Source organism: Sprattus sprattus (assembly GCF_963457725.1).
Source record: "Sprattus sprattus genome assembly, chromosome: 17".
Lineage (NCBI taxonomy): Eukaryota > Metazoa > Chordata > Actinopteri > Clupeiformes > Clupeidae > Sprattus > Sprattus sprattus.
Genome location: NC_137915.1, coordinates 4,781,020 through 4,803,249, shown reverse-complemented (window position 1 = coordinate 4,803,249; position 22,230 = coordinate 4,781,020). Strand labels below are relative to the sequence as shown.

Genomic DNA, 22,230 nt, shown 5'->3' with positions numbered 1-22,230 from the left:
CGTCTCGTGTGCTTTTACTCCGTTGAGCTTTAAGAAATTAGAACCACCTTATGTCCACAGAAGGTTTTATTGTGTATTATTGTGTAGATACAGGTTCATAACATCACCATCAAGAACAATACAAATGAAACTGTTATGGTATTTTGCTAATCTGACCTGATTACACAACACTACCATCAGAATTAAAAGCAAAAACACTAGATGTTTTAACATGTAAAGACTCATGAATACAATCTTTACACTGTGATTATATAATCTTACAATAGCAATGCAAAATGTATTTTTGCAATATCTACTGTTACGATTGCAATTTTAATTTCAGTTTAACACAAAATATGAATTTATTCAGACATGTTATCACACATTATTTTAAAGTGCAGTGTCAAAGACAGCCTTCTGATTCTCATGTTCATAATCATCATTGGAATGCTCCATCAGTATTGTTGCCAGGGTAGCAACAGTACTGTTAGGATCCAATAATTTAACAAGAGGGATATTAACACCTCTTTCCTGGAAGATCAGATTCTGGAGAGTCATAGCTAACATGGAGTCAACACCAAGAGTTGAGAGGGATGTTTCCTCAACTACATCATCATACTCAACACTGATGGTTTCACTGAGCACAGACCGGACATATTCACTTGGTGAAGACACTGAGGTTTTATGGGCTGATACATGATCAACCATTTTGGCTTTACGGAGACTGTCCTCCGCTACTACTCTCAAGCGCATGTTGAGGGAGGTGTTTTCAGATAGAACATGGTACCTAATGTTTGTGAAGTTGAATTTACACACTGTCTGCTGTGGTTTGTTTAACAGGAGGCATTGCTCTAGGCTCTTGTGAATTTCAGCGACGTCCAAAACCATCAACCCCTGTGCCTCAAGAAACTTCTGAAGATGCTCTTTGTTCAGAAGAAGACCAAGGTTCAGGGCCCCCCAGTTGATGGACTGGCCAGGGAGTCCAAGGTTCCTGCGGTACTGACAGAATGTGTCCAAAAACGCATTTGCTGAGGCATAGTTTGTCTGAGAGGCATTTCCCAGGAATGAAGCGATGGAGGAGTAGCAGACAAAATAGTCTAGCTCACAGTGCCGGGTGGCATGGTGCAGATTCAACACACCATTCACTTTTGGACACATGACTTTTTCAAAGAGGGACTTGTTGAGGCTTTCAAGAAGCCCATCATGAAGCACAACTGCACTGTGGAATACTCCTCTGATTGGACAAGTGGGAAAACTCTGACCAACCTGAGTGACTGCTTGCTGGACATTTGCAGAATTGGACACGTCACATTTAAGGCTAGTAATGACGGCAGACCATTGGTTCTGGACATTGCTTATGTCATCCAGGACCTCTGGGGAAGGACTGCTCCTGGAAAAGTTAACAATGTGTCCTCCACCTCTCTGGGCAATGAACTTCACAGTTTCAAACCCCAGCCCAGACAGTCCACCGGCCACAATGTACACTGCGTTCTTGTGGAATAACTGTTTGGGTTTGGGCAACAAAGGGATATCAGACAGTGCATTGCTGTTTTTCAGCATCAGCACCGGCAGTGTCTTACAACTGAAGTAAGATTCTAATTCCTCGATGGGAAGGAATTCTATGCAACCAGAATTCATCCTTTGAAAAGTGGACTTTTTAAAAGCCAGTGACTTCTTGTCCAACTGCATTGATCTGAGCCAACGGTAGATATGTGGCTTGTGCATTCGCAGGGCCAACTTCTGAAAAATGCTGGACATGTAGATGATCTGTGTTCGCATATTATCACCTCTGCAAGCCCTTTGAGTGAATAATGTGTTTGTGTGGTTGTCACAAATGATAATGGTTTCTGTATTAGAGGACATTTTCCCCACTTTTTCAACCATAGATTCATGAAATGGAGGAAGTAGAACAACTGCATCAACTTTGTCAAAACTGGAGCTAGGATCAGCTCCTACTGTGACATTCCAACTTGTCTTTTTTGCTGTGAGCATCAAAATCTTCACAAGATTAGAGTTAGGGGCAGAGGTGATAATGCCCAAACGGCCGTGTTGTTTTGGCTTTGACATTGCATGTTGCAAGACCTCCCATGCAAGAGCAAAATGTGACAGGCACGGAGCTTCTTTGAAGATGGGAAGTTTTTTTGTTTTGTAGCAAACCTCTGCTGGAATAGCAACTTTTGAAGCTGCTGCTATGGGGTAGCAGGCTGCAATGTGGTCTCCCACTTTCAGTTTCCTCACACTCTTCCCCACTGCAGTGACCATGCCACTGAAATCAAGAGCCAGGAGCCTGTGGTTCTGAGATGTGTGATTATTCCAGTATATCGTCTGGCCAAAACTGAAGTCAGAGGCACTGACCGGGAAGTAGTCTGAGGAATGCACACAGATTTCATTGAGTTCAACCTCAACATTTTGCTCATCAATCTGACCAGCCTCTTTCTCAAATGGAATGGCTGACAATCTGGTCATCTTATAAGGGTCAGTCGTCTGCAAAGAAAAGCATTCTGCCTGTGAACAGTGATCCTTACTCTCAGGACTATGTAAGGCTGGTGTTGAGGTGCGAGTTATTTGTGGCTGGAGAACTTGCCCATGTTTCACCACCAGCTCTGGGTATTTGCTGCAGGGGTAGGAGGTCAAGACCTGGGAAAGGGCCCTGATGTCTTCAGCTGAGACAGAGCTAATGTCAATCAGCTGAAAGGAAAGGTTTGAGATCTCTGCTGCACATGCTCGTGTCATGCCAGAAAGCACAAACCCTGGACTTATGTGATCTATTCTGTCTCCAGTAGACTGATAAGTCACCACTCTGATGGAGTGTGAGAAATTAATATCCTTCAGATAGACAACTATCTGCCGGAGAATCTCACAGCAACCTGCGATGTTCTCTAGGATGTAATCAGCTTCACGGTTGGTTATGTCACCATGACCCCACATGAACACAACCTCTGTGAAGGATTTTCTCACATCAGGAATCTTCAGCTCTGAGAGCAATGCTGGGAATCCATGATTCAACAATACCTTAGCACTTTGTAAGGGTAAAAACCTGGAGGATGGACTCAAGTGCTTTTTCAAGGCTTCAGACACCCCTAACTGGTCGGTAAAGACCAATGCTCTTGGGAACGCAATGCCTTCACTGTTCAGACTTATTGCATCGAAGTTGTTATGGAAGAAGTACTCATCCACAACACGAGAGCTACTTCCCAGATACCTGACCATCAGATGCTTCAGTTCAATCAAAACCACACCCTCTTTGTCTGTGAAACACCCACAAAGTTCCAAATCATCTGCTCCCACAGTCACTGCTCTCAAATAGACCACCATTTCGCTCTGCAGAGGCTGCATGACTGTTATCGTCCCTATCTTTGAAGGAAAACCGGGCCGGGCAAGAAATCCATGAGGAACTGTGACAGGCACCAGCTGCAACAGATAATCTAACACAACGGGATGAATGTGGTAATCATGTAGCTGAGGAAGCAGCTCCTCAGATATGGTTACAACAGAATATGCTTCTCTGAGGTCCTCTCCATAGAACACATCTCCTTTGTTCCTGAACACTGTACCATACTCAAACCCCCCAAGACAGAGAGACTTGTAGAACTCATCTGCATTCACAACTGACTGACATCTCTGGCGGATGCTGTCCAGTGCTATTCTCTGCTCCTCAACAATCCTCCCTTGCCTGTGCTCCACTGTGCCAGAGGCATAGGTGGCCAACTGGGAGAATATTTTGAAATTGGTCAGATTCCCTGCCGGTTCAAGCTGTGCTTTCATGTCAGGAGTGTTCTGGCTGAAAATAAAAGGACTCTGGAAATTGATACTGAGCTGCAGAGTGTTAAGTGGGACCTTGGGTTTGGCATATTCCATGTATGCAGCAAGGCCCAGCTCAACGTAAAAGGCCCCTGGAATGATTGCAACACCATTATTTTTGTGGTCATACAAATACAACAGTGAGTCAGATGTCAGATCACAAGTGAAGGTATTATAATCTGTCCTAGACTTGGATATCACAGGATGGGTGCTAGTGTTGGTGTTGTGTGCTGACTCAATAATTACACCTCTTTTAGTACTCTCAAACTGATACCTTGGAAATGGTGTTGGTAGGGCCCTAAATCCTTTGTAAAATTGCTCCCAGTCTACATTAAACCCTGCCTCAAACAATTGTCCTACTGTCATGAGCATTGCCTCATGATCATTTTCTGGCTGGACAGAGGAGAGAACTTTAACATCATTACCCAGAGTCTCTATGATGTTCCTCTGCAAAGCTGGTCTTGGGCCTATCTCTACAAAGACCACATTCTTTCGGTCTTTGGCTGTTGCTCTCACAGCTTGTTCAAACAATACAGGCTCACGGATGTTCTGGGCCCAGTACTCCCCACTGACAAAGTCTGTGGGGGACACAGCATTTCCTGTCACTGTTGAGAAGAGTTCTGTCTCCTTGGCATGTTCTTGCATGATTCCTATACTATCCCTAACCTCTGATAGAATGGGATCCATCATGTGACTATGGTAGGCAGCAGGAACGTCCAAAATGCGAAGAAAAGTAGTTTTGGATTTGTCACTGCTGCTTAACTTTTGGTGTAGTTTCACAATGGCCTCTGCATCCCCTGATGCTGTACAAGATTGTGGACTGTTGTATGCTGCCAGACAAACCTTTCCTGAGTAAGTGGGCAGAAGATTTAAGACCTCTGACACTAACATGTTGCTGACAACCAGCATTTTCCCTCCTGTGACCTTGGTTTGTAAAGCGCTGCGGTAATGGATGACTTTCACTGCATCCTCAAGAGACAACAGGCCAGAGCAATGAGCAGCAGCAACCTCTCCCACAGAATGCCCAAGGACAGCATCTGCTCTGACACCCCAGTGCTTCAGGAGAGTAGCAATAGCAACTTGGATAGCAAACAGCAGTGGCTGGATGACTTCAGGCTTTGAGAAATCATCATTCTCATCTGTCTCTGCCTCTAGCTGTTCTATGATGCTTAAACTTTCGTAGCGTTGGAAAAGAGTCTCAATCTCCTTTACTTTCTGTTGGAAAATAGGCTCTTCTCTGAGGAGCTGCCTGCACATGCCTCTGTAAGTTACACCATTGCCACAGAATACAAACACTAATTTGGGGTCTGCCTTTGACTGGACTCTCTTTTTGTTGAGAGCAGATCTAAGCTGATCTGTCAAGTCTGTCAGTGTGGTGGAGAGTAAGGCCATTCTGTGCCTGTGCTTTAAGTGAGTTCTCCTGCATGCTGATGTGTATGCTATAGCTTGGAGATCAGCTGTGATCTCTTTCTCAAGTTTATCTGCTGTGTCTTCAATTGTCATGGCAAGTGATTTTTCAGAGGCTGCAGAGAGCACAACAAAATGATGATTTTTGCTAACTGAAGCTTTTAGTATTTGTGGCTGTTTTTGCTGCTGGACAATTGCATGGGCATTGGTCCCACCAAAACCAAAGTTATTGATTCCTGCAACTCTTCCATCTGGAGAAAGGCTTTTCCATTTTTCTACCCTAGTTGGTATTCTGAGATTCAGAGCTTTCGCATCTATGCTAGCATTGTCTTCTGAGTAGAAAACTGATGGAACAATGGTCTCATGTTTCATCATTAGAAGCACCTTAATCAATCCTGCTACACCAGCTGCTGATTCAGTGTGTCCAATGTTACTTTTCACAGAGCCTATAATGAGTGTCTCTGATCCTGGGGGTCTGGCTTTGGCAATAACGTTAGAGATGCTGCTTGCCTCTATTGGGTCACCTACTGGGGTTCCAGTCCCATGAGCCTCTATGTACTGGACACTCGTCAGGTCACTCTCTGTGGAGTAGATCCTGCTGAGAAGCTCCTTCTGCTGAACCATGGACGGCTTGGTGATTGGAGTGACAGTGCGACCATCTTGGTTCACTGCAGTCTTCCTGATTATGCCCCAAACATGATCAGCATCTTGAAGAGCCTTAAAGAAATACAGACGTGCTTTCAAAATGCAGCCAGATTAAGGCTGACTCAAACTCCAATATTATTTAACCTCCAAAGGTACCTGTTTCAGTGGCTTCAGCAGGACAACTCCACAGCCCTCCCCTCTGCCGTAGCCATCTGCATTGCTGCAGAATGGTTTACTGGTGCCTTCAGGTGAGATCATCTTGGCTTTGCTGAGGGCCACAAAGACTCTTGGCTCAAAGATGCAGCTCACACCACCACACATGGCCATCTCACAGTCACCTGCCGCATTAAACACATACCAGATCAGTGAGTTTCCAACACTTTCACATGTAAAATCTCATAGATGTAAAGTAAAGTTTTATAGACTAGTATAAAAGTTTCCTTAGTCATACTCTTTACACTAGGTTAATACATGAGGGGTAATAAACCTTGTTTTATGGCCTGGCATGCAATGTGAAGAGCAACAAGAGATGAGGAGCAGGCACAGTCAATGGCCAGGGAGGGCCCAGTGAAGTTGAAGATGTAGGAGATCCGATTGGCAGCGATGCTCATAGCTATTCCAGTGCCAGTGCTGTGGTCGATGTTCTTTGGGCTGGCATTCACCCTGGACAGCTCATAGTCTCGGTTCATCAGACCTAATGGAAAATTAACAAACAAAAACAAACCACAACAATGGAACTATCAAAGACATTTAGAACATTTCAGAAATGTTTCAATGGTATTGAATCAAATTAAATTACGGAAATTATTATTGATTACAGTTTCATAATTCAATCATATTTAATTAGAATATAACATATGTGTATTCTTCATTTCATATTGTCTGGGAATTCCCTGCCCCTTCACTGCATTTAATTTGCTCAGTTGGTCTGGCTAAATACTCAACAGCGGTCCACTTCAGTCACGTAATTGGACACGCCTTTAACCAATCAGACCAACGATACTATACAACGATACAACGATCGGTAATAAAGCAAGCAAATATTTTTTCTGTATGAATTGTTCCAGGGCAAGTTTCTGTTCTGTTATTAAAGAAAACTTGCCTTATCGAAGTTTTGCGGTGCTTCGGCGGCCACCATGTCCAATGTTTAAAAACTGTCCGTGCCGTAGCTTTTGTGACGTAGCCGGGTAGCCAATAGCCAGTTTGTGATTGGCCCCAAGGATCCTTACAATGCTGAAATGAACTTCTATAGCAAGTTTGCCAGACCCACTTCTGAGGCAAAATCAAATTGGCCGGAAGAAGAGGGTTGGGACTTTCCCAGACAACATTTCACATGCTCAGATTGGACAATTCTTTGCTCAGTGGATATGGCATGAATTTATGTTTTCTGTAGGGAGTGCTCCCTCTATAGGAGTGGAGGGTGCTATGTGTAAAGCACCTTGAGACAATTGAATTGTTTGGCGCTATAAAAATGAAATTGAACTGAATTGAATGTGTTCATCATTTTAAGCACATGGGGGCACTGATATGCATAAATGTTATAGGATGTCCAGGTCATAACATACAGTGGTGCTTGAAAGTATATGTGAACCTTGAGCAGTTTAAAGTTTTCTGTTGTTTTACATTGATTTTCCTGTTTTATCATCACCAGTTTTCCATGTATGAAACGTCAGGTTTATGTTTATCAATTGCATGTACTTGTTTAGAGGGATTTGTGTGAGTAGCCAAAAAACTACATGAAACATCAAAATAGTGTATGTGCAAAAGTATGTGAACCCCCAGATACATTGGTAAAATCAAGTAGGTAACAGCAAAGGTGAAACACATTTGGGTGCTTAATTAGTCAATTAAGCAAACCAATCAAATCAGACATGCTGAGGGAAAGGGTTGGGCAACACAGATTAAAAGAGAGAGGAAACCAACCAAATTACGGTACTATTACTATGCACTGCCGTGGTGCATTACAAAAAATAATTATAAAGTATGAAGCCCTGGCCAAACCCTGGCCTGGTTACTTGACAACATATACTTTTCAAACATCTGACCATTACAATACCTGAGAACCAACATAAAAAAAACATTCCCCCACCACTAGTCCTAAGCACTGATCAAAGAGCACCTTACCCATGAACACTCCTGTTCTGGTGCCGCTGGCTTTCTCCATGGGTATCCCAGCATTCTCCAGAGCTCTGTAGGAACACTGCAGCAGCAACTTGTGCTGAGGATCCATCTGGTCTGCCTCAGCTTCAGTGATGCCAAAGAATTTGTGGTCAAACTCATTAAACCTAGAAACAAAAGCAAATGCATTTAATGTTAAGATTATGTAAATTCGTATTGTACAGCAGTTTAGATATGTTTTAGACTTTTCTAGGCTGGATCCATGAGACAGACAGACAGACAGACAGATAGACAGATAGAGACAGTGCCGGATTAAGCCTCCGCTGGCCCTTAAGCACATAAAAAAAAAAATAGAGAATGGCCTGAACAATTTAAAATAGTTCTCGGGCTCATGGAAATGGACCCCAGACAAAAGATGAACTGATTCATGAACTAAATATTTAATACAAACTAGTTTAGTCAATACAATTTGCAGTGTATGGATATGCATGACTACACAGGCACAGTAACACTATGCTTTACAGTTTACTAGACCTTAGATTGTAATCTTGCACGCTTTTACAACTGCAAACTCTATTAAACAGAACCAGGAGGAGAGAGCCCATTAGTCCAGTTTTAGCTGCTCTGCACTGGCTTCCAGTAACCTTTGGAAATGATTTTAAGGTCCTTCTCCTTATATACAAAGCCTTAATGAGCTAGGACCAAGTTACATGGCAAACTCCCTCGTCCAATATTTGCCTTCAAGACCACTGCGATCCTCGAATACTGGTTTATTGGAGGTTCCCAGCAACAGCCGTAAGAAAATCGGGGACGCAACCTTCGTCAATTGCGCCCCAAAGGGAAGCCAGCTAGCTAAACATCTTTAAAAGAAAACTAAAAACATATCTCTTCACCTTAGCCTTTAACTATCTACGATTTGGAGCTATATAGATGTATAAATACTTTTAATTTAATTTAGTTATATCATTTGTTTTGTGTCTTACTTTGATCTTCATCATGATATAACGTGATCTTAAGGGGTTAGATGAAATACATCCCTTAGGTTAGAAAAGCAGTTTTTGGAGTGCAGAATGCTAATTATCCTGAGATTTAGATTTTTACTGGTTGTATGTTTGGTAAACATTATTTGTGAACAATTTTGTGGCACGAACCTTTGACTGCCCCTCAGGCACGTGCCGTTTCTGCCTAATGGTTAATCCGGCACTAGATAGATAGATAGATAAATAAATATATATATAGATAGATAGATAGATAGATAGATAGATAGATAGATAGATAGATAGATAGATAGAGGGCCATAAAATCATTCTGTAAAATGTTATAGTTGCATTAAGTGCTAGATCACCCATGAAGTGTAAACTTACCCATTTATGAGTGCCGCTTTCGAGGCGCGAGATTTCCCAGCCTTGTTATCATCTTGGTCACACCAGTAGGAGCAGTCGAACCTCTCGTTTGGAATCTCAACCGCACAGTTCTTCGCATTCCGAAGTACATCCCAGAAGTGGTCCAATCCCTCTCCTTAAAGTTTATGTATGAATAGGGTGGAGAATATTATTTAGTTGATTACACATAGCAATTTCAATTAATTTTGAGATGTTGTGTAGAAGCAGTGATAAATCAACCATCTAATTGTCTTTTCTCTCAAACATCATAACTGTAAACATGCTCATACCACAGCAATAATAGACTCACCTCCCGGAAAATTGCAGCCAATGCCAACAACGGCAATTTCATCAGTCTCGTCATCCATGCCGCAATCTATAGTTCAGATGTTTGGCGACTGCCAAACAGGCGCCTGTTGTTACTAGGGAAAGGGCATCAGAAACTTTGACGTCCGTAACAGGTACGTAATTTACCCACCTTTCAAACTAGGCTATCGAACGTATCTGATGAGTATCTGATGTCTCCTTTTATAACAAAGGAGGCGTGTGTTTTCGTAGTTAGTGTTTAAAGTGTCTACAAGGCAATTGGTAGTACTGTGTAGGAAGGGGGAGAGTTTAAACTCAGATATTCATTTGTTCAGATATTTCACTTAACACAAGGGCACAAGTCCCCCTTGCGTGAGAAGTCTGTACTGCATAAGACACTGGAGGATAATTCAGAACCTCCATCACTCACTTTGGATGGTGTTGTATGCAACATAGCTCTCAAGGTGCAGTGATATAGGCTACATTATTGCCGTTAATTTTCTCTATGGTAGGCTAGTTGGTATGGTAGCATTAAAACTATGATTACCTTTACGATTACCTTTACACCAGTTCTTTATTGTTAATGGTGTGATTTACTGTATGTTGATTGAACATTTTTCTGCATCCATTCTTCCCATCTTTACGGACCAAGAGATCTGATGCTCATGTCTTGTCATGCTCCTTTGGTAATGGAGGGTGAGCTATCTCTGTGTGATAGTTTGATCTTAACGTTGAAGCATCTGACTGGCTTTCTTCTGCTTAGCTTCTAAGCTAACAGGGGACTATCCTGAGGTGACCATCTTGCTCATGCCCAGTGAGGGGATTCACTGCAGTGTGTTTAGCAGACCAAATGATTGTTTCACCTGGAATAAACTGCTGTTCATTTCTACATCTGTGAATACATGATTTAAGATTAGTTAGCAAGATTAAGTTAGCATTTGTCCATTATCATCAACGGAGGAACTGGAGCTGGAAAAAAAAATATTTAAAGTTGATTAATGAGGCCATCACACTTGACTTTTGCTTGAGGACTTGTTATAGATAAAAACATATTAAGGTCAAATACTATGTTCTACTGCCAACTCCGAGGAATGGGAGATATAAGGGGGATAAGGTAATGAAATAAGGTAAAAAATGTCATCCTTTGTAGTGCTACCTCCTAGCCTGGATACCAGCCTGAACTCCGCCCACAACATTTTTGGTCTGGGAGATTCAGTCTGGAATCGAGCTAGTTGGGAGAGATTTAACGTTTCAAAAAGGTTGAGAAAGCAATCTAAACCAATCAAATTGTAAGGGCGGGCTTTATACGTTGATGGACAGATATAGATAGAATATACCGGAATATACATCGAACAAAGATGGCGCCGTCTCGGGAGCTTAGTGGGACATATTTTATATGATTTAAGCTATCTACACGACTTTTTTATGTCTACATTGACTCGGTTAGTTGTGTATACGCAAAACGAGTGTTGCCGAGGATTTTAGGTCCTAACTAAAGCACTCTAGACCATTATTGATCGGTTATGCTAACGTGTTGGCCAAAAAAATCATTGAAACTAATGGTAGCTTCTAGCCTTGAGTGCTAATTAAGTAACGTGAGCAGGCATATCTCAGCAGATATTGACAGCGCATTCATTTTGAAAGAGGAACAGAGAAACGCGATCAAGGCATTTGTCGATTGAAAAGATGTTTTTGCCGTCCTTCCTACGGGATCAGGTAAAAGTTTAATCTGTCAGATCATGGTAATACTACGTTGCTCTGATTGGTTCTAGGTATCCAATTCAGCAAAGAGGAATTTTCTTTCCTGGTTCGTTGAAACACGCCCCATAATCACAGCCCAAGAGTTCGGTCTCAGACTCATATTCTGACTAGAATTATGAGTATGACATCGTCAGGCTAGCTACCTCCAGATCTTAGTCAATGTTTTCCCCGTATCCTGTCATGATGTGTTTTTTTGTGTGTCTTGTTCCTTGTCTGCCCACTCTTTAACCTAGAGTCTGTGCTCCCTGGTTCCTTGCTAACTAACAGGATTCTGAGCCTATTGCCAATGCTGCCTGGGCACCACATGACACTTCGCTTGTCCAGTTATGTATTTCACTGAAAACAGCTGTGCCCAGAAGCTGCTACTATCCTGCCCAGTACCTCCAGATCTTAATCAATGTTTTCCCTGTATCCTGTCATGATGTGTTTTTTTGTGTGCCTAGTTCCTTGTCTGCCCACTCATTAACCTAGAGCCTACGCTTCCTGGTTCCTGGATGACTGGCATAATTTCTGGATCAATGGATGGTTGACACATAAACAGATTGGATGGCACTTCCTTACTGGCAAAGACTATTTCATGGTTTTATTTTTTCTTAATGCACTTCCATGTTTTTGAAGAATAAGTTAGGCTTTTACTTATTCGTGTCAAAACACATTCTGTACATTTAAAAAAAAAATTGGTTGCTTTGCAGTTTAAAGAAACTATTTATTTTTTCAAGGAAATGTCTGGCTCATTGACATGAATGGTTGACACATAAACAGATTTGATGACACTTCCTTACTGGCGAAGATTTTATGGTTATATTTTTCTTTATGCACTTCCATATTTCTGAAGAATAAGGTAGGCTTTCATCTCCAGGCTATCATTTGTTTCCAAAATACATCGATTTCGATAAGGTATGATACTCAAGATTTTGATTAAAGTGGAACAGCCAATATGTGCCATTATCACTATGTAGGTGTAGTCCCACCATAGAAGAAATTACCCACAATTCTCTTATCACCTTAACTTCTTATCTACAAATCATTGGGACAGCATTGATTGCAACAAAGTTGTAAAAGTGACACATTTTTGCCCTTTAAAAGCGGCTGCGAAATGAAACTTCTTTCTCTCTGGCAGTGGGTTTCCGACAGTGAACTCATTTAATAAAAGTGGTGCAGAACAGAACAAGAACAAAGAACAACGCAGCCAAGGGTCTTATCGAACTTTTTGCCAAAGTTCCTAATATATTTGGACTCCTTTAGTTGCAACCTAAGTTTATACCGATAGAATTATACTGCAGCCCAGCAGACCACTGGGCCGTCCCGTGTTTCAGCTGAGGAGCTGAGAAGGACACACACACTTCCTCGAACCCACGTTCCGCCTTGCTCAACGAAAGGCCGCAAGAACCATAAGCAAGAGCGATCCAAGTAAGGCTGCCATCTGGGCAGAAATTAGTCTTATAGGTGTGTTTAATATTTGTGAGAAAGTATTCTTGTTTTATTTCATATATGATTTAAATACTCAATCTGTAATTCACAGTCTTCACGGTCTTTGACCGTTTACTATCTAGCTTACATTTTCCGCCAACCAAGTACTCTGATTGCCTTCACCTATCTGGTTGTTACATGAAGTGAAATAGACTTTGTAATGAAATAGTACAGTAATACGTTAGTATTGTGATACCATACTAAGACTGTAGCACAGTGGTGCAACTGGAGTTTCTCATTATTAGAGTAATTTAATTATAAAATGTTAAATACTGAAATTAATGATTATTACATTTTATGAGACTGATTTAATTAAACTGATATAACAACCCCGGCTTCACCTACAACTAGTAATTGTCTTTCACAGGTCAGTTTGCCTTTCTGTTCCACCACACAAGGAACATACCCAGGCCCTTTATCTCCGTTAGCTGACTATGCATGCTTATGCATTTATTTTAACAACGTGTGTGATTTACTGTAAACACTGTATATACTGATGAGTAAACATAATAAATCCATAATTTAATTTGACCTTCTATGGAAAAGATCTGACCCTCATCCTGAGTATAAGAGTGCTTAGGCACAACACAAATGATTCTCCATGGACCTTACTGTACGTATCTAATGTCAGTATATCTCGTACAGACAGAAAGTAGTTGTTTTACGACTACAACAAATACAAATATATTTTACAACAATCTATTTGACCATTTAACTTAGTATCTTAGTGTATCCTGGCTAACCCTGACTTGAAGTACTTGACAGTTAATGTGACGAAAGGGAAAAATATACCCTCACACATCTTCATGATGACTAATGATTCTGCTTCTGTACACAGGAACTAGGGCATGAGCATAGGGCACTCATCACATATGTGGGGCTAATTCTTTAACCACAGAATGGGTTAGAAACAGATAGTCATGGAGGCAGAATATTCAGGAGCATTTTATACACCCTGTAGGAAAGGGAGAGTGTAGTCACCCCAGCGAGACTTGAACCCGGGTCCACAAGGTGCCAAACATGCACTCTGACCGCAACGCCAAAGAGCCAGGCTCGGTGGTATGGCAGTCTGGGCACATACTCACTTGTAGTGACGGCACATCGTCATACACTCCATCTCAAAAATGGTTTTGGAATTGTTTGAAAACTGTCTGTGGGGATAGTTTTTCTTCAGTAATTACTGTTAATGGGAGAAATGTGTGTTTCTGATGCTGAATTTTGATATGATTTGCATATTGTTTAGACAAAGGTTTGGGATTTCAGCTTCAGTACACAACACTTGAAACCATGTGATGAACTGAACCACAAAACATTTATTGCATTTGCTTTCAGTTGTACAATAAAAAAAAATGCATAAAATGACTAATTTTACAAGCAGAGTGTGGGTTGACAGTGGGGTGACATAGCAACACAAACATGCTGAAACATCAGCAATAACATAATGAGAAAATGATAAAGGTCAAATTATAGTATTTATGATACATAGCTCTCACAAACAGAATGTTACATACAAAAAAGTGACTGAAGCTGAGTATTACATTATGCTCTGTGTTCAAATCAGTACATTAATTGACACACAGATCCAGTTCCTACCAATAAGAAGCTGTCTTAAGTCTCTATGTGTTCAAGTAGTCAATTTAAAAAGATACAAAAATATATTTGCACTGTATAAAATTAACTGTAATTTAAGGACAGTCAGGATCTGTACTGTAGTGAGAGTTTTGTGTGGAATTAATGCCATCTGATTGCTCTTGAAAGCCAAGATCATTATAGGAGGAAAAATTAGCAGATGTTTGAACTATAGGTAAGTTTTGAGTTCCACATGACCCCCATGGCCCACTGTTCAAGGAATATCTGTTACCTTCTTGATTTTGCTGATTATGGTGGTAAAAAGTCTGTTTTGAATCATTGATAGCATATGGTTGAATGCTTGCAGGCCGATATGGCAGCCCTCTATTAAAGGCAGTGCTGTTAATTATTTGCCCTGGCCTTTGCCCTTGCTGTTGTATAGTGTTGCTAATAGTCATTGACTGGACCCCAGGGGTATCAACATGTGTCTGAGGCTTTTCATCTTCAACACCACTGCTCATAGGGCTATCAACATGTGTCTGAGGCTTTTCATCTACAACACTACTGCTCATAGGGGTATCAACATGTGTCTGAGGCTTTTCGTCTTCAACGCTGCTAGCGCCACAAACTCCAAAGAATGTCAGAAACACTGGGATAAACACAAGGCCGTGGACGGCCCCGAACAAGATGACTAGAAACATGATCTTAAAGAATGTTCTGAAGATGTAGCTCTTTGCTGCCGAGAGGACAACAACACCAGCAACAGTAGAGACAGCTCCTTGGATAATTGGATACCCAAGGTTGTAGAGAGCGTCTATGGCTTTTCCATCGGGTGTTTTTTGGCTGCTTGACACAAAAGCATAGGAAATGTGTGCAGAGAAATCCACAGAAAAGCCAATGCAGATTACCAGGTTGATCATAGAGATGGAGTCTAGATTAACATCCCACAAAGCCATGAAACCAGCTACACCCACTATTACAGAGGCAATGGCAAAGGTCACCCATAGAGAACAGAGAGGATGTGGAATCAACAGAAGAGAAATTACAAGCATCACTGCAGTAGCTACTACAATATTTTGGATAGTATTGCTAACAATGACTGCATACTGGTCAAAGTAAATGAAGGCAGGGTGGTAGACTAAGAGATCCATGTTTTTCCCACAAGTGGAAGCTGTGTCTCTGAAAAAGTTCAACATGTTCTTTTCGTCAGTTGCAGTGTTGATGTTACTACTGGGGATGAACAATCGCGAGGCCAGTATTTTGCCACTAGAAATATTAACATCTGGATAGAAACCTGAATTATCAAGAAATGTGGGCAAGTTTCTCATGAATGCATTTTTATCTGAAATATCTAATCCAGTAAAAGCTCCATATTGCTCGTAAGAGTCAAGCCAAGATAAAGTCATGTTTTTGGTAACCATGTTAGATGATTCAAATTCTTTCAGGCACATGTTGAGGTTTTCACGAGCACTTGTCTCCCAATACTTGAAGCCTTCATCTTTAATGATTAACATGACATAGGGGCCGTAAAATGAGAAATATTTGTGTTCATTGTCATAATAGGTAGCGACATACGAATCATCAGGTGCTATATTTTTCAAATCTATGCCCTCTTTCATCTGAAAACAGCCATAAATACTACCAGCCAGATACCCTACGTAGAGAAAAACCACAAACACTTTGGTCCATATATTAGTCAAGAATGGTCCATAATACGTTTTAAAGAAGACATTGATTGGTATAATCTCCTCTGCACCTGTCTGAGAATCATAAGCCCCACCGACTGAGCAGGCATTGCTCTTCTTGTTTCTATCTGGAGTTTCAACCTTCCTGCATGTCAGCCAGTGTCTGTTGTCCTTCTCTCTTCGTCCATTCAGTGCCAGACAGGCACCGAAGAACGTGATGTTGTAGATGTAGCAGAAGAGGACGGCTGTTCCGGTGTACATGCAGAAGGACTGTACAGAGCGAAAAGGCGTCAAGAGGCCAATGTAGAAGGCCAGGGCATCAGTCAGAGTGGTGATGGTGATGGAGACAGCTGCCTCCTTGTACGTCTCTGCCATGCGATCTTCCACCTTGTCATGAACCTTCGTCCTCTGCCAGCAGGAGATCATGATGAACATGTCATCCACACCAATACCTGGGGACAACCGGTATTTCAAAATATCATACGACCGTATTTATTAGCTAATAATGCAATATTAACCACTGGGCGTGATGGAATGCCTTATGTTGGGAAAACAAACATAATGAATGTATTGAATAACAAATGTAATGACAAAATGGCCGTCTTACCGAGAATGAGAAAAGGGGCACTGGCAACAGGAATTGAAAATGGCATCCCACAGAATAGAAGCAATCCAAAACTGGAAAGCACAGCAAGGCCTGTAGAGAAAACACCAGCCAAGGCCACCCACACTTTGTTTCTCACACAGTCCAACCTGAAAGAGAGAACCCAGTACACCAGCCAAGGGCCATGTTACCATCTCTGAGAAACACATAGCCTCCTCGGGCCACATAGCAGTCTAAAGTGTGTTCTAACACCTTTGCATGGATTTGGAGCTGCATAAAAACACATTGGTAGGAAGGTGACCTATCTACTCTATAAAGCTATGCAACTTGTAGGCCTAGAATTTATCATGGCACATTAAAATGGTGTGTGAATGAGTGTTTTCGCATCCAGCATTGCTGTAAACCTACCTGAGACATGAATTAACTGCAATGTTAATGGCCAGAAAGTAGGTAATGGAGAAAAATGGAGTAACTGTCTTTGTATTCCTCTGAAATTCTTCTTGTCTTGAAATTGAAGTGAAATAAGATACAGATATCTGAAATGAACAGTTTAAATGGGTTACCTTTAATAGCACAATGGAATTTAACACACTTAACATTTTGTTAATGTCTTTATAAAAGCCTGTAGCCACACACAATTCTCGCTTCTGTTCATTTCAGTTTTGGTATCTTTTAAATAATAGAAAATCAGAACTGCCTCTGCACAGTGTATTGCTTTGCTGTTCGGTTTCACAGTTTTGCCAATTGTTGATCCAAAAACTTTGCCGTGATGAAATGGGTAATTAATAGATGTGGCAACAGCTCTGGATAAATGCACTTGAAGCGCACTCTCCATTTAGTTTTGCACACAGATCTATATATATAGGTGCTAAATTCTGTCGTCATGTTTTGTGCTTTATGGTCCAAATCGATTGCTTTTCGAAACAATTCTTTTGAGAGAAGGTCTTTGTTCGAAGAATTTAAGACGATCAACAACGTGTAGGCCTAAATCCTATTTGTGACAGACTGTGAGGAAAAATAACTCACTCACTGTGATAAATAACACATCACACAAACTGACACCTGGGTAAAAAACAGGTAGATTAAAAAAACAACAATGTGCATTGTATTGATAGTGGCTCATTATGATAAAAAATATGTTGAAGCTGAATATTTGCAAGAAAAATATTCAAGATTAAACTGAAATTGCATTAACACCAACTGAAACTGCATTAGCTTTTTTGGTAGCACAGGTGAAATTGGAAGTCACTAATCAGTTGCAATCAGTTCATAGACATGGAAACTGATTTGCAGTTTAAAGAAAGCATCTGAAGCACCTGGCTGGCTTTCTACTGCTTAGCTTCTCTCTATGAAACCTAACCTAACGGGTCTATCCTGAGGTGACCATCTTGCTGTTTTTATGTGATTTTGTACATGTGATCAGAATGGGAAGAGAGTTCTAATTAATCAGTAAGCCCCAAGATGCCGTGGTTTGCGCTGATTTTAGAACAGGAAAGGGGAGTTGTTAGGCACGACGCGAACCATTTCAATCCATGTAAATAAATGCGGAAGGCATTTCTATCAGAAGAGGAAGATCTACAACACACCGGACTCTTTTTCACATTTCTGACCTCAGAATTACACCTGTGTAACGCTAAATATGTTTAATTAAAACGGCTTACCTTTAATAAGGAATTACACACACTTACCATTTCGTCTGGGGTTTCTTTTGAAAATGTCTTTATAAAAGCCTGCAGCCATGCATCGTTCTCAATTCTGTCTGTCTTCTCAGTTTTGGCATCGTTTAAAAAATAGAAAAGCCGAATTGCCTCTGCACTTTGTATTGATTTGCTGTTTGGTTTCAGGGTCACACCGCCAATTGTTGATCCTAAAAACTCGCCGCGATGAAATGGGTAATCAATAGATGTGTTGTCAGCTTTGAATGCAATGTCTAAAACTGCATTTGAAACACATTTTCCGTTTGTATACGCACAGAGATCTGCATAGGTGCTTCCTCTTAATTTTGACGTTATGTTTCGTACTTTGTGGTCCAAATTAATTACATTTCGAAACAGGTCTTTTGAGAGAAGGTCTTTGTTCGAAAAACTTTGCACGATCACGGACGCGTAAGTCCCTTCTGTGTACAGCCTCAACTGAGAGAATTCGTCACTGTGAGGAAAATACTTTTTGACATATTCTCTCTCTGTCTTCGCCTGGCCGTTTACTGGTGTGAATTGGTCTTCGATATCGCTTGCTTCTCTTTCACCGAGAAAGTAAAACCCCCCTCCGAGACCCCCGGATAATATCAAAGGTAAAACTAAAAATACCCACGGATGTTTTCCCACAAAAAGACCAAGTTTCATAAAGCCTATTGATATAGGCTTTTCAACGCAGTTTGTATTGCATGCACGCATTTCTAGCATCGATGTTTTCAACCTAAGCAAAGTTCTGAGCTCTCGGACTTCTTTCCTGCTCTCCAGTCATCTTCCAATGCGATTACATACACTGGCCTATCGACAAGGACATGTCTAACTCAATGAACCCGTGATGAATAGTTGACACATAAACAGAATGCACTTCCTTAATGACAAATGAGAGGGGGATTTGTACCCTTGCGGGACAGATACAGTAGGCCTACGTACCTTAGATATCTCAGTGCTTCCTTGTAGTCGGGAAACCACAGAAAACTGGAGACATGATGTCAATATGAGAGATTCATTTAATGAATAACTACATCATGTCACTGTAAAAGGTTAATTTAATGAATAACAGTGATACATCTCCAATCTATTTAATGAATAACAGTGATACATCTCCAGTTTCTAAAGCCTGGAAACACACACACACGCACAAGCACATAGACACACAAACACACACACACACACACACACACACACAACCACACACACAGACACACACTGATGGAGATAATTTCCAAGCACTGTTAATGACTTAAGGATCTATGAATCAAAACCCTTGTATTAATTCCTTGTATGAATCATGTGCTTATGAAAGCAGGAACATGGCTTTTCGGTGCGTGTGTAACTAAGATTATTAGGTGCCACTTAGTCTGCATATGTACAAGAGCATGTTTAGACCAGAGGTGATAAGAAGGGAACTGTGCTCCTTCTGACCTTGTGCAAAACTGCCATACTTGCAAGACAAGGAGCCTCGGACGTCAGAGATCCACCACATGGTAACCCCTGCTGAAAACTAAACTTCTGTCTATATAAACCTTGTGCGATATGTTTATCATTACTTAATTTTCAGCTTTTTGCTGGGGGTGAGCCCAATTGCAATTGTTGTTTGTCTAATAAATATACTTATATGCAGCTCCGGAGTACTGTAACTAGGGTGAATTTTCACACCCACAAACAAACACACACACACACACACACACACACACACACACACACACACACACACACACACACACACACACACACACACACACACACACACACACACACACACACACACACATACATACACACAAACACACACGCACACGCACACGCACACACACACACACACACACACACACACACACACATACACACACACACACACACACACACACACACACCTCTGACTCCTCTGGCTGTCACATGCAATTACTCATAGCTTGCAACCACACCAATAAAAACTGCCCAACCATAGTTACAACAATGCATAACTGGCTGGAGACAGCCGAAACACCTGCTGCATGTTGTACCCGGGATCCATAAAGGCCCTCATTTACAGTACAGCATGCACTGTCTGTAGTCCACAAGGGCTAAATACAAGAGCCCAACCATAGAACCTGATGAGGGTGATACAGCAACAGCAACCACAAAGCTGCCACAAATAGCATTTCACTGGGGTTTTCAGGCCCATTCCTTCATCAGTATTTCATCAAATTAGACCCGTAACACCTCTAAAAGGCGTCCAAGACACACGCCTTTCAATACTCGTGAGTTAGAATACATACCGCTACCAGAGGCAACAACAGAAGAATAAGATATAAAAACATATTTTTAAGCAATCTAATTGACCATTTAACTTAGTCTTTTAGTGTATCCTGCCTTAACCTGACTTGACCTCACACACCAGCCCCTTCATGATGACTCATGATCCTGCCTCTATAGACAGTAACTAAGGAGTGTGAAACTCATCATCCACGTGGGATTAATTATTTAACCAGAGAATGGGTTAGAAACAGAAAGTCATGGAGGCAGAAAAAGGAGACATTCAGGATTTTTTTTATGTACACCCTACCCAACAAATGGGTTAAGAATTGTTTGAAAACTGTCTGTTGGGATAGTTTTCTTAAGTAATTACTGTAAATGGGAGAAACTTGTGTTTGTGATGATGAATTTGAATATTTGCATATTTTTTGAACAAAGGTTTTGCATTTCAGCCTTGTTACACAACACCAAAACCATGTGATGAACTGAATGACAAAATCTTTACTGCATTTGCTTTCAGTTGGACAATAAAAAATTCATACATAAAATTGCTAATTCGACCAGAACAGTTTAGCATAGGAAGAGGACACAAACATGCTGGATGGCTTTTGCCTCTTCATTATTTTTTTCAGCGAAGTTGCTTGGACACACACACTGTAACCATACACCTCAATGTGCTAGCATGTTCTGACAACACCAGAAAAAGGAGGTACTGTATGTACCCCTTCCTCTTTCGATTTTTGGCTCATTTTACCCTCGATAGATTTACTTTTTAATGTCAAAATATCAGTTGGAGATATAGAAGGAGGCGCAAAAAACGCCAGGTGCAGCTCAATAAATTAAAAGTTGATTTATTTCAGTAATTCGATTCAAAAAGTGAAACTCATACATTATTTATATTATATGACTAGCTTATTTAGACCCAAGTTTTAATTGTAAACCACACTTTCTTCAAAACACTACACACAATGATCTGCTTTAGACCCAGATTTCAATTGTAAACCACTCTTTCTTCAAAACACTAAACATAATCCTCTCTATTTTGCACACTTCATCTATGCCAAATACTTGTGTTCAGACACTGCCATTCAAATGGCAAAACTTCCATTTTCAAGGCTGTTGTGCAATTTGGAATCAAAGCTTTAGCAATATAAGGGCAACAGGTCAGCTCCTGGTTTGGAGAACAATGGATGGCAATGTTGAAGTGAGAGGTGATCAGAGAGGCAGAGAAGTTAGAGTAAGAGGAGGAGGAGAAAGAGGAAGAGCAAGAAGGAAAGCCATTATCTCTGATGAGTTTCGGGCCACTGTGGTCGACCATGTGGTCAACCATGGTTTGACCATGCAGGAGGCTGGCCAGAGGGATCAAACAAACATAAGCCGCTTCTCAGTTGCATCCATTCTCCAGACATTCAGAAGAAGGAATAGGTAAGAAACACTACTTTGACAGGAAAACAGTAGTTTGAATACCTTATCAGGAGCAAAGTATTTTTTAATTTAAAGTATTTGACATTGTACTGTATTTATATATTTTGCAGAATTGAAAGATTACCACCACTGGGTGGGAGGGAGCGTGTCTT

General features: G+C 41.1%; 2 protein-coding genes across 2 annotated transcripts; both read right to left on the bottom strand.

Annotated features, from left to right (window-relative positions):
- Positions 1-369: 369 nt before the first annotated feature.
- Positions 370-9,700, bottom strand: LOC308378163 (phenolphthiocerol/phthiocerol polyketide synthase subunit C-like; the record flags this gene model as incomplete). The annotated part of the gene is made up of 6 exons (XM_080855002.1): positions 370-5,904; positions 5,989-6,170; positions 6,320-6,526; positions 7,957-8,117; positions 9,315-9,468; positions 9,643-9,700. The coding sequence occupies 6 exons, from the start codon at positions 9,698-9,700 to the stop codon at positions 370-372; spliced, it is 6,297 nt and encodes a 2,098-aa protein (XP_080711128.1).
- Positions 9,701-13,424: 3,724 nt separating this feature from the next.
- Positions 13,425-19,120, bottom strand: LOC308378248 (patched domain-containing protein 3-like; the record flags this gene model as incomplete). The annotated part of the gene is made up of 5 exons (XM_080855109.1): positions 13,425-13,429; positions 15,004-16,575; positions 16,731-16,876; positions 17,136-17,263; positions 18,416-19,120. The coding sequence occupies 5 exons, from the start codon at positions 19,118-19,120 to the stop codon at positions 13,425-13,427; spliced, it is 2,556 nt and encodes an 851-aa protein (XP_080711235.1).
- Positions 19,121-22,230: the final 3,110 nt, after the last annotated feature.